The sequence below is a fragment of the Lichenostomus cassidix genome, chromosome 28 (assembly GCF_008360975.1).
Source record: "Lichenostomus cassidix isolate B80296 chromosome 28, HeHo_3.0, whole genome shotgun sequence".
Classification (NCBI taxonomy): domain Eukaryota; kingdom Metazoa; phylum Chordata; class Aves; order Passeriformes; family Meliphagidae; genus Lichenostomus; species Lichenostomus cassidix.
Window position 1 is genome coordinate 2,908,643 of NC_139508.1, and position 13,139 is coordinate 2,921,781.

At 55.9% G+C, this 13,139-nt stretch overlaps 1 protein-coding gene across 1 annotated transcript in view; it reads right to left on the reverse strand.

Moving 5' to 3' along the window:
• Positions 1-5,743: 5,743 nt before the first annotated feature.
• EFNA2 (ephrin A2) overlaps positions 5,744-13,139 on the reverse strand; it is a 41,986-nt gene continuing 34,590 nt past the window's right edge. Inside the window, exons 2-4 of the mRNA XM_085040614.1 lie at positions 12,171-12,460; positions 9,534-9,599; positions 5,744-8,322 (exon numbers count right to left, since the gene is read on the reverse strand). Of these exons, the coding sequence (XP_084896740.1) occupies positions 8,201-8,322; positions 9,534-9,599; positions 12,171-12,460 (478 nt within the window). The 3' untranslated portion in view covers positions 5,744-8,200. The remainder of the gene's footprint in view (positions 8,323-9,533; positions 9,600-12,170; positions 12,461-13,139) is intronic.

Sequence of the window (13,139 nt, forward strand, 5' to 3'; positions counted from 1 at the left end):
ATATATGAATGCAAAAGGATGGGGAGTTGGGATCATCGAGTGGCAGAGGACGGGAGGGAAATCATCAATAAATGGGTGCAAAAGGATCGGGAGTTGGGATCACCGAGTGGTAGAGGATGGAGGGAAAATCCTCAACAAATGGGTGCAAAAGGTAGGGGAGGTGAAGGAAAATCCTTGGTAAATGGGTAGAAAAGGGTGGGGAGATGGGATCACTGAGTGGCAGAGGGTGAGGGGGAAATCGTCCATAAATGGGAGCAAAACGGTAGGGACAGTGGATCAGCGAGTGGTAGAGGATGGGGGGAAAAGCATCAATAAATGGGTGCAAGATAATGGGGAGATCCTCAATAAATGGACCCAAAAGGATGTGGTGATTGGATCATCAAGTGGCAGAAGACAGGGGGAGAAATCATCAATAAATGAACGGAAAAGGATGGGGAGATGCGATCATCAAGCAGCAGAGGATGGGGGAAAATCATCAATAGATGGGTGCGAAAGGATGAGAAAATGAGTGAAAATCGTAAGTAAATGTAACTGAAAGGATGTGCTGATGGAATCATGGACTGGCAGAGGATGGAGGGAATCCTGAATGAATGGGTGCAAAAGGCTGGGGAGATAGGGGAAAATCCTCAATAAATGAATGCAAAAGGATGGAGAGATGGGATCATCGAGTGGTAGAGGATGGGGGAAAATCATCAATAAATGGGTGCAAAAGGTTGGGGAGATCCTCAATAAATTGACCCAAAAGGATGTGGTGATTGGATCATCGAATGGCAGAGGGTGGAGGGAAAATCCTCAACGGGTGCAAAAGGCTGGGAAGACAGGGGAAAATCCTTGATCAAAGGGTAAAAAAGGATGGTGAGATCCTCAACAAATAGACCCAGAAGGATGTGGTGATTTGATCATCGAGTGGGAGAGGATGGGGGGAAAATCCTCAATCAATGGGTGAAAAATGCTGGGGAGATGGAAGAAAGTCCTTAATAAATGGACGCAAAAGGGTGTGGTGATTGGATCATCGAGCGGCAGAGCATGGCGGGAAATCCTCCATGAGCGGATCCAAAGGATGCCGTGATGGGAGAGGCGAGTGGGAGCACCGGGTGGCTACCTGATCCAAGGGGAGAGAGGACATAACCCTGTGGTCTCCATCCTGACTCTGCTGACGCCCACGGAAAACCCATCCCAGATGGCTGATCCCTGCCCAGCTGCAACCTGCGGCACATCTGGACACATCTGGGCATCGCAAAGGGATTTATTCCCAACGCCCACCCCAGAAATCCCACTGGAAAAGGATCATCGCTGCACCCAGCACATCACAGCCGGGATGGGGACACCAGGGGACACCGGGATGCCCCATGTCCTGCATCCCCACCCCACATTGCCCTGACGGACAGGAATTGCCACTTAATTTCCGGCTCCCTTTCCCCTTCCCACCCCCGCCGTGATTTAGCTCTCCCCAGAGGAGCCCAAAAGCTGTAAACACACTTTTATTTGTCAGTCGTGTCCCCGCAGCCGCGCGGCTGTTGGGAAGGTAATAAATGATTCCGGTCCTCTTGGCTTGATGATGTCGGGATTAGGAGCCCTACATATTTTATGGAAACCTCTACATGATCTTCCTTGATAAATCATTTAAATAGGAGTGTCTTTTCTTGGTGTGGGATATAAAATATTTACTGGAGCGGGTGAAGGCTGTTCATCCGTGTTTACCCTCCCGCTTCCCAGCCCGGCTCTGGTGACAAACAGCTCAGCCCTTCACCGGCTCAATGGCACCTCGGCTGTGACACCGGGAAGGGCTCCTTGGGGTTGGAAGCTTGGAATTTTGGGGATTTATGTGTCCCCCCGGCTGTGTTTTGTGGTAAAAAGAAGTGGTTTTGGTCCTGTGTCACGGCATCGTCCCCGCAGCGCCACCAGCCCCGTGTGTTTGCCGTGCCGTGACCAGATCCAACCATCAAAACCGGGGATGGGAGACCCCTCAAGGGGAATTTTGGGGATTGCTGTGTTCCCTCGGGAGCATTTTGCTGCAAAAAGAAGTGATTTTGGTTCACCCTCCCCGTAGCGCCCATCGGCCCCGTGCCAGGGTGGTGCCACCCATGGCAGGACCAACTACAGCCGGCAAAACCAGGGTCGCCGCAAGGACAGGAGCTCACACCGAGAGGAATTTTTAGGACCAACACATTCCCTGGGCTGCATTTTGTTGCCAAAAAAAGTGATTTTGGTTCAGCGCCCCAGACCATCCTCCCCGCAGCACCCACCAGCCCCCTGCCAGGGAATATTTTCCTCCAAACCCGGTGTCCCTCCTCACCTCCCGCATTCCCGGGCCTGGATCTCCCCATCCCCTGCCCACCTCATCCCCACCTCCAGCCCCGGCAGCCTCCGCAGCGTCCTGCTCCCCTCGCCATTAGCATTCATCGCAATTCTTTTCATTTGTTACCTGGCAGGGGAATGAAAACACGTTGTTCCCCGCAGCGGGGGGTTTCCTACGGCGAGCCCCAACTTTTCAATCATTCCTTGGCAGCGCCGTGGCGGAGCGCGGCCCCCCCGCCCCCCGGGCAGGAGCCGGCGCTATTAAAAGGCTCACCCAGGGGCATGTATTTTCCATAAGACGCCGTGTACATGCTGTGCAACATTCAGGAGGATCATGCTGGAGCAATTGGTCCGGATATAATGCCGGTTACCTTGCGAGAGAGGAGCTCCGAGGGGAATGGATGCTCGCTCCGCGCCTGGGGGAGAAATCTCTCCCCGGCAAAGCTCGGGGGCTGCGGGGTGGTTGCTAGGTGCCAGGTCCATGTCTGCCGCCAGCCAGACTGGGTTTGGGAAAGGGGAAAAGGCGCGGGGAAGGTGGTCTGGGTGTGGGCGGGACGGGGTGAACTCCTGAGGTGCTCTTACCCTTCGCATCCATGGGATATGGGGAAGAAATCCTTCCCTGTGAGGGTGGCGAGGCCCTGGAATGGATTTCCCCGAGAAGCTGTGGTTGTCCCATCCCTGGAGGTGCCCAAGGCCAGGTTGGATGGGGCTTGGAGCATCTTGGGACAGTGGAAGGTGTCCCTGCCCGTGGCAGGGCATGGAATGGGATGGGCTTTGAGATCCTTTCCAACCCAAACCATACTGGGATTTGCTGATTCGACGATTCCCTGGGATCCTCCACGGCGAGGGGGCTGCAGCAGCCCCCTCCCACCCCTCCACCACCCTCCCTCCGCCCCCCGCGCCCCCTCCTCTCCCCAGGGTGGGGGGAATGAACAGCTGAACAAAACTAAATGTCCAGTGGCCTGAAAAGTTCCATTTCCTGCTCGCGGGGCCCCGCGGACGGCGCGGAGCGAGCTGAGCACAATTACACACCCGGCTGGGCCAGCTCCTGCCAATCGATGGCCACAAAGGGCTGGGGGATGTCACCTGCCTCCCCCGCCAGCCCCCCGCCCGCCTGGGCCGGGCAATACCCCGCACCCGATGCGCCAGGAGGGAGCTGCGGTACCGCCTGGGAGAGGAATTGTCTGTTCGCCTCCCCGTTCTCGCCTCCCGCGCTGTTTCCATAAATCATCCCCCGCTCTGGGATTCTCCAGGTGCTCCGCAGCTGGCAGCTTGTTACAGGAGCGTTCCTGGCTGTATCGCTTGTAGCTATCAGGAGATAAGGGTGGGAGGAGAGGGACGGCCGGGGCAGGCGGGGAGGGGGCGGCGGTGACAGCCGGAGAGGACGCGGGGACAGGAGGGACATCCCGCATCCCCCCCGCCAGCTGGATCCGGGGCTGGAGCCCGCGCCGGGAGCTGCCGGAGGGACGTGACGGAGCCCGGGAAGTGCCGGTGAGCCCGCGGTGAGCACACGGTGCTGCGGGGTGTCGTGGTCCCCCGATGGGATGGGACAGGGGGACACGGGGATGAGCCCCCCAGCGCTGCTGCAGCTCGTCTGTGCTCCGAGGGGGGCAGTGGCCACTGTGCCCGCCTTGGTGGCCGCTGTGCCAACCCCGGTGGCCACTGTGCCAGCTGCCCATGAGAAGGGACAACGCCATGGGGGACCAAGGGTGGCGAGGGGACAACCTGGCCACTGGGAATTCATTTCAGTGGAGCAAATTGACTCTGGACACTGGGGAAACGGGTTTTCCAGCCTGTTTTTAGCCCAGGATGTTCCCAGCTCTCTGCTCTGTCCCAGCAGCCCCCAGAAGGCTCGGCCTTGTGGTGAACACTTCCCTCGGCACACTGTGGCCACGGTTGCCCCAAGCCACGGTGGCACCTCTGTGGCACAAAGTGGGAAAATCCCTCTGGAAAGCCCAGCAGGGATTGCCTGGCTGAACATCCCTGGAGTGAGGAGCAAGGGAGGCAGAGAACTGGTGGTAATCCTGAGCCTCCTCACTGTGTAAACCTGGAGCACAACACCGGGACTGGGTGCATCCACAGCTGGAATGGGTGGGATATTCCACAGGCCAGCAGAGCACGGAGCACCCGCTGCCTCCAGGGGATTAAATGGAAAAAAACCCGATTAATGCTGAAATGCTAACAGGGAGCTCGGAGCAGTGGGGGCAGAGAGCTCAGAATGGTACACTCTGGGATCACCATGGAGTCTCGGGATCCCCAGGGGTCCTGGTGCCTCAGCTCTGGAGCAGGTGAGGAGCACAGGGTGGCACCTCCCAGCTCCAATCCATGGAATCAGCCCCAATTACCAGCTGGAATGACCCAGCTCCATCATGCTCCAATTTCAGCGGGATGGGATCCCAAACGGACACAGCACACGGAGCATCCAGGCCCGGCCCAGCTCTCCATCACCACCACTCCTCACATCAAACCTCGGCGCCTCGGCACGAGAGACGGGCTCTGAATGATCCCATTCAGGCCCTAAAGCCCCACGACTCCATTAATTAATTACTAACGACGATCCGTCTCGGCCTTGCGCCTGCCCGTTCGCTATTTTTACCTCGCTATTTCCAATCCCCGGTGTTAAAAAAATCATGAGCCGGGTTTCAGAAATCCTCCCGAGTGAGTCTAAAAATTTCACTTTCTGGTCAATCCCTGCCAGGCTTTTTCACTGGTGGTTCCCACCGCCGGAGCCTGTCACGGGCAGGGCTGGCGGTGACGGAGCTGGAGGTGGCACCCACGTCCCCAGCGGTGGGTGGCATCGCTCCCGCTCCTGGCACACATATGGCCCTTATTAAAAAGCAAAATTAAGTCTTTCACCCTCTGGTGGCAAAACTTCAGAGCTCGGATCAGCTGTGGGAGCCTCAATTAATTACCAGCGGGTTGTTCCTATTGCTGCTAATTATGCAGGAATGGGCACAAAACGCCGGGAAGGAGCGCGGGCCGCTCCGAAAAAGTTTAGGTTTTGAGGGAAAAAAGAGCAGAGGCAGAGGATGCTCGTGATGGAACCTCAGAGCAGCTTGTCCTGGCTTTGTGGCCTGCCAGGGTGTCACCTGTTGGTGTCTCATTCCAGGGGAAACTGAGGCAGCAGCAGGTGAGGGCTGTGGGAGCTGCCAGCCCCGAGCGCCCACCCGCCAGGCAGCCTCGCCTCCTATAATTAAGTACTATCAACAATTGCATATTAATTAATTTAATATCCATTATTATTAATTAACAGGGTAATTAAATCCTTCCCGTAATTAACACACCACCCAGCAGAGAGGTCTGGCTGCAGAGCCCTGGTGTGCCAAGGGAAAGGAGCTGCACCGGGAGCGAGGATGGTGCAGAGCCCCGTGGGGACACAATCCTAAATTTCCCCCCGGAGCCACGCAGAGAGGGAGAAGTGATTCCTCCAAGCAAGGGCCTCACACGACATTTATTTGTATTTTATTATAAAAAAATACAGAATCCAAATGGGGGGTGAGAGATCCGGTTACCATCAGCACGACGTCGAGGACGAAAGCGGAAATGTCGAAGGACGGAGCGAGGCGCGACGGGGACCAGCACGGGGAGGGGACAGCGCCGAGGGCAGGGGGGGCTGCTCCGGGGGACCCCCGGCCCTCCCCCACCGCCGCCTCCGTCCTTCCACTCTGCCACAGTCGCTGTACACAATATAGATATTTATATATATAATCTATATATATATAAAACACAGACCGAAGGCCAGGCGGGTGCTGCCCAGTGGGTGCCCCCCGCGTCCCACCCCCCCCATAAACACAATGCTTTTGTCACCTTCGGGAACCACGACCTGGTCTGGACACACGGGACAGGGACGGCAGGGAATGCAATTTTTTTTTTTTTTTTTTTAATTGTGGGGTTTTTTCTTTTTTTTGTAATTTTTAAATTTTTTTTTTTAGGGCTTTTTTTTGTTTGTTTTTCTGTTTTTCGGGATGGTCGAGATGAGCTTATTGCGAGATTCCAGCTTCCTAGTCTAAAAAATAAAAATAAAATAAAAATAAGATAAACCCTTCCATAAAATCCATTCTCAACAATACATAAAAAAAACCGCTCACAGTATAGCGCTGTATGTACAGGGATGGAGCCCCCCCGGCCCCCAGTGTGGGAAAGGCCAGGATCCACTTGGAATTGGGGTCTCCAGCCAGGTCTGAGCCCATCTCCGGCATCCCCCGGGACCACCGACCCCCCTGGGAATAGGGGAATTCTGCAGGATGGGCACAGGACCCCCCCAAGGTGGGACAGCCCCAGATTTAAGGCGAGGAGGGGTCAAACCCCGGCGCTGTGGGGTGACCCCTCCCTGGTGACCTGCCACCCCTGGGGTCAGGGCCAACCTCGGATCGGGGGGGTTTGGGTGGGAGGGGGGGTGGTGTTCACTTATTAATGCAAAGGAAAAGGGAAAAATCCCCAAGCCAAGCCCCGGAATGTCAGGGGACAACGGGGTGACAACAGGGGAGCACCGGGATGATCCCACACGCGGCTGCCAGCCCCCCACAGGGGGTCCTGTACCCCCAAGGCACCAGGGGGACACGGAGCAGGGTGGAGGAGGAAAATCCATGGCACACACTCCTCCTGCCCCGGCGCCAGCCAAACGCCCTCGGAGCGATGCCCACGGCTGGGCGAGCCAGGCCCGCCGGCTCCCAGCGCCCGGCGGTGCTCCCCGTGCCCACCGGCCACTCCTGGTGCTCCCAGTGCCGGCCATTGGCAGTGCCAGCTGTCCCCAGTGCTCTCCAAGCCGGTGGCCACTCTCGGTGCTGCTGGCACTGGTCATTCTCGCAGCTCCCCATGCCAGCCGTCCCTGGTGCTCTCCATGCTGGCCATTCCCTGTTTTCCCAGTGCCAGCCATCCCATCCTCGGTGCTGCCTGTGCTGGCCGGACATCCCCAGTGCTCTCCACGCTGACCATCCCAGTGCTCCCAGTATCAGCTGACCATTCCTGGTGCTCTCAATGCTGACCATCCCTGTGCTCCCAGTATCAGCTGACCACTCTCAATGCTCTCCATGCTGACCATCCCAGTGCTCCCAGTATCAGCTGACCATTCCTGGTGCTCTCCATGCCGACCATCTCGGTGCTTCCCATGCCAGCTGACCATTCCTGGTGCTCTCCATGCCGACCATCTCGGTGCTTCCCATGCCAGCTGACCATTCCTGGTGCTCTCCATGCCAGCCATCCCAGTGTCCCCAGGCCAGCCGTCCCTGTTGCTCCCCTCGGCTGCACCCAGTTTCCTTTGCTGCTCATGGTGCCACTCCAGTGTCCCATGGGGATGGCAGTGACATCCGTGGCATGAGCGGAGGGGACGGGGTGACCCCCGGGCGGTCAGTGGGGGCTATGTCCATCCAGGTCCCCTGTGCCCAGGGTGGCCAGGGGTGGCTGGTCCAGCTTTGTGACGTCCTGTGGCCAGGCTGGGAAGCAGTCTGTGCCCGCAGAGCCGGTGGCACCATCGCTGTGTCCGGTGGTCCCGGTGGCTCTGCCCGTGGCCAGGGACAACGGGGACCAAGCTTAGCCCGTGCGGTCAGTCTGGCACCAGGGGGGACCCGGCAGGAACAACTCAAGAAATAAAAATAAAAATTTTTTTTCTTTAAAAAAAAGAAAAAAAAAAAAAGTAAAGAGAAAAAAAAAACCCAGACGGACGAGGACTCTGTATTTGGTCTAGAAATGTAAAAAGCGACGTCCCACCGGGACAGCCAGAGCTGCAGGACAGGCCTGGAAGTCGGGATCCATCCCGGGGGACAACCTGGCACCTCTGCGCCACGGCGGGGACTTCAGGCGGCGACAGGATCCTCCCTGGCAGCACCGACCCTCCCTGGGCACCATCCCGGCCATTCGGGGCGGGCGGGATCCGTGCCCGGGCCGCTGCCGGTGTCTGTCGGTGCTACGAGACCAGGAGCGTCCAGACCACCGGCACCACCGCCAGCGCCGCCGGCGGCACCCTGAGGCTGCAGCACGAGTTGTTGCTGGTGAAAATGGGCTCCGGGGATTCGTACAGCGAGTCGTCTGCGGGGAAGGGAGAAGAGAGGGAGTTGTGAGCCGGCGGGATGGCTGCGATCCAGAGGGAATCCCAGAATGGCTGGGACTGGGATCCGGCAGTATTCCGGTGGTGATGAGATGGGTGCTGACCCTTTCCCAAATCCCAGCTTCCCCAAAATTCCTGCTGCCACCTCCGGGACCTGACACGGGGACACCTCGGCAGTGTGGCAGTGACAAGGGTGCTCCCCAGGGCGGCTGAGGACACAGGGTGCTCCGGATTCTGCCCTTTTAATGGGATTGGGGACTGTCGTGTCCCAGCCACAGGCAGGGGACATTGTCCAGGGGGACATGGAGCTGCTCGGGGCAGGGACACAGCCTGGGGGTCCCTGGGTAGCCTGGGGCACACAGGGGGCACACGGGGGGCACACAGGACCCCATGGGGACACTCTTCAGGCTCAGCTCGCTGCACTTTGTCACTGGATTATGGATTTTTATGGAGCTGGAGGCAGGAAAAGCAGAGCCTGGTCCTGTCTGGGGATGATCCATTGCTCCACCCACCCGATCCCCCTGTGCCCCCTAATTCCAGAGGGTCTCCCTTAATTCCAGAGGGATGCCAGGATCCCCCTGTCCCCCCAATTCCAGAGGGTCCTCATGCCAGGATGAGGTTTGCAAACTCATCCCAGCCCAGACCCACTCAAGGGGTGCCCCCTCAAGGGCCCCCTTCCCTTCCCCTTCACAAGACGGAACAAAATCCCAATATTATTAAAACACTAAAAAAATAATATCAGGAGAGATTTCCCCCCCACCCCACCCCGAAAGGAACATGATGAGTTTTTACAGATGGTTCCGTTATGTTGGGTTTTATTTTAAAGCCACCAAAGGGAGGGAGGGAGGCGAGAGCCATCGGTCACCCGGTGACATTCTGCTGTCCCCAGGGAGAGATGCTGCCATTTGCTAATTACACGTTAACAGGAGAAGAAAATTATTAATTTGTTTTTTTAAATGGCTGATTTATGCGAGTCGGAAAAGTAGCCACTGAGCAGGGATGATTATTGTTATTAATTTTTTTTTTTCCCTATCTCCCTGTCTGGACAGAGCCAGGATGGCTCCAGCAGGGCTGTGGGACACTGTCCCTGTCCCTGTCACCATCAGGGTGGTACCCAAGAGCCACCACTTGCCCTAAACCCATGGGGCAGGACATGGGGACTCCCCAGGAACCCCCTAAACCCCTCACTCACTTGTTGGCCGAACATAAACCTTCAGCTTCAGGCAGGGCCTGTCCACCGTGTTCGGGGGGGAGGCGGCTGCAGGAGGAAAAGGGGACAAAGGTTGTGGGGACAGCAGAAAAAACAGGGGTCAAGGCACTGAATGGAAATTATAAACATTGGGAGAAAGGGAGGAATCGCAGCAATTAGCAGGGTGATAGTTCCTCTCAGGTTGAGAAAATGGGATTTTTTAATATATATTTATAGAGTGATTTAATTTTCTCCATTTTTTTAAAAATTAAAGCAGTTTTTTTTTTTTACCCTCGTGTTCTCTTTTCCTTTTTGGTGCTGCATCCCAGGTGAGGAAAAGGAGAAGGTGCTGAGCTGAGCAGCACCATGAGCATCCCAACTCCATCCTAACTCCATCCTAGCTCCATCCCAACTCCATCCTAGCTCCATCCCAACTCCATCCTGACTCCATCCCAGCTCCATCCCAGCTCCATCCCAACTCCATCCCAACTCCATCCTAGCTCCATCCTGACTCCATCCCAGCTCCATCCCAGCTCCATCCCAAGCTCCTCCAGGGCTGCTGTTGACTCTCCATGGGGTTTGCGTTTTTTTTTTTTACTTCTGTTTTCTTTTTTGTTTTGGTGCTGCACCCCAAAGGAGGGGGAAGGAGAAGGAGCAGAGCTGAGCAGCACCATGATCATCCCAACTCCATTGCAGCTCCATTGCAGCTCCATCCCAACTCCATCGTAGCTCCATCCCAACTCCATCCCAACTCCATCCCAGCTCCACCCCAACTTCATCCCAGCTCCATCCTAACTCCATCCTAGCTCCATCCCAGTTCCTACAGGGTTGCTGTCCCTGACCCTCCATGGGGTTTGTTTGGTTTTTTTTTTTACTCTCCCATATTCTTTTCCTTTTTGGTGCTGCACCCCATGGGGGAAAAGGAGAAGATGCTGAGCTGAGCAGCACCATGAGTATCCCAACTCCATCCCAACTCCATTCTAGCTCCATTGCAGCTCCATCCCAACTCCATCCCTACTCCATCCCTACTCCATCCCCGCTCCACCCCAAGTCACTCCTAGCTCCATCTCCAGCTCCTCCAAGGCTGCTGCCAACACTCCATGGGGCTTGTTTTTGGGTTTTTTTTAACCCTCCAATTTTCTTTAACTTTTTGGTGCTGCACCCCAAGTGGGGAAAAAAAGAAGGTGCTGAGCTGAGTGGCACCATGGGCATCTCACAGCGTCCCACAGCATCCCATCCCATCCCATCCCATCCCATCCCATCCCATCCCATCCCATGCCATCCCATCCCATCCCATCCCAGCTCCATCCCCAGGGCCAGCACATGCCCTTGACCCGCTCCAGAGGCAGGAGCGTGTCCCGGTGCCGGCGGGTTAATGGATTCCAATCCGTGGGCTCGAGGAGGAGGTAATTTCTTTTCTTTCATGTCTGCTAAATACGGTTCCTCAAAGAGGCATAATTTCTAATGTTCCGCATGACGGGAATTCTAACCGGGTTAGCAATGATCAGCTTCCCATTTACTCCTGTGTAATCTCTCCCTAACGACATTAAAAAATAAAAAAAAAAAAAATAAAATAAAAGCAGGGCGGTGGGGGGGAAAGAGAGAGGGAGAGAGTTGTGGCCGCAGTTATTGCGCCGGTGACATTTTACGGGGGGGAAGAGAGAGGGGGGAAATGGTAATTTAATATAGATAAAAGGAACAAATTAAGTGGGCTGAAAACAGCTGCTTTAGGAAAAAGAGGAGGAATGATAAGGAGGAGGAGTGTGGCCGAGGCTCCGGTGAGGACGGCGGGGTTGGGGTCGTGCTGCCTCGTTTGGGTTTGGGTTTTATCCCAGCACCTGTTCCCAGCATCACTGGATTATTTTTCCAGCGGGTTTCTCTCCCCATCCTGTCCCTGTGGAAGCTCTGGAGGTGGAAATTCCCTCCCAGGGGCCCTCGGGGGATATTCCTCCAGAGCAGGTCGGGCAGGTCAGGGTCAAGTTTGGGTGAGAAAGGAGCCCAGACCTGGGAGAGCACACGGATACATAGGAATACATGGAAGAGGATGGGAATTACATGTGAGAGCATGGGAACTGCAGGTGAGACCATGGGAATTAGGTGGGAGATCACAGGAATTACATGTGAGAGCACAGAAATACATAGGAGAGCATGGGAATAAATGTGAGAGCACAGGAGTACATGGGAGAGCACAGAAATTACATGAGAACACGGGAATACACATGAGAGCATGGCAATGTGTGAATGCACGGGAATTGCATGTAAGAGCATGGAACACACAGGGGAGAACAGGATCACATGGGAGAGCACAGGAATTACACAAGAACATGGGAATATATGTGAAAACATGGGAATTGCATGTGAGCCCACGGAAATTACATGTAAGAGCACAGGAATACACAGGAGAGCACAACACTGACTGGACTGAGACCATTCCCAGTGCCAGTGGTGTTCCCACTGGGATGAAACCAGTGCCCCTGGACAGTCCTGGTCACTCGGACAGTCCTGATCACTCTGTGACTCAGCCCCAGAGAAGCTTTCCATGGGATGTTTGCCCTGAGCTGGATGTGCTGCCGGATTTGGGGAACTCCACAGCATTTTGGGTCACCAGGATGCTCCCACCCCATCCCAAACCCCACTCACAGATGTAGTAGTACTCGTGGCCGGGTCGGAACTCGAAGCCCAGCGAGAAGGGCGTGAAGAGCTGGAACTTCTCGGAGAACTTGAGGGGCCCGTTGGGGGAGTCGGGCCGGTTGCACTCCCAGCGCTTGAAGCCGCGCTGCCGGTGGTCGCAGGACGCGTGGCCCTCGTAGTTGACCATGTAGAGGATGTACCTCTCCATCCGCTCCGGCAGCGGCTCCTCGTAGTGCGGGCAGTAGATGTCCAGGTAGTCGTTGATGCTCACCTCCACCGTGTAGTCGCCGCGGTGGAACCTGCGGAGAAGTCGGGTGGGTGGGTCAAAAATTTGTTCGCGGTTATTTTGGAGACCTCTCTGGCACGGTGGGATTATGGGATCACACGTGTCCCCGTGCGTGTTCTGTGTCTGTCCCTTGCTTGGTGTCACAGGCTGGAACTCTGCCAAAGCTGCTCTTTTTGGGGACGGAAAAGGCTCTCGTTTTGCAGGAATGAACCAAGAACTGTTCCAGGGAAATCGAGTGGTGCCTCCAGCTGATCCTGGACTATCGGATCCGAGTGGGTAAGGAGGGGCAGGTGACCACAGGATCATGGAATCCCGGGATGGTTTGGGCTGGAAGGGACCTTAAATCCCATCCAGGACACCTCCCACTATCCCAGGTTGCTCCAAGCTCTGTCCAGCCTGGCCTTGGACACTTCCAGGGATCCAGGGGCAGCCACAGCTTCCCTGAGAATTCCATTCCAGGCCCTCACCACTCCACAATCCAAGGCCTGATCCCACCCCAACACCCCCATTAACCTCTGGATTAACCCAGATCCTCTTTGTTTCCTGCCAACAAACCTGCACAATTTGGTAGTAAATCACACAGAAATTATTATTCCTGGTGGCACTGGCATCGCCGTGGCCACAATCCCGGTGTCATTGGCGAATTTGGCACTGATTAACCGAGAGATTAAGGGATTAGCAGCACTGGAGAA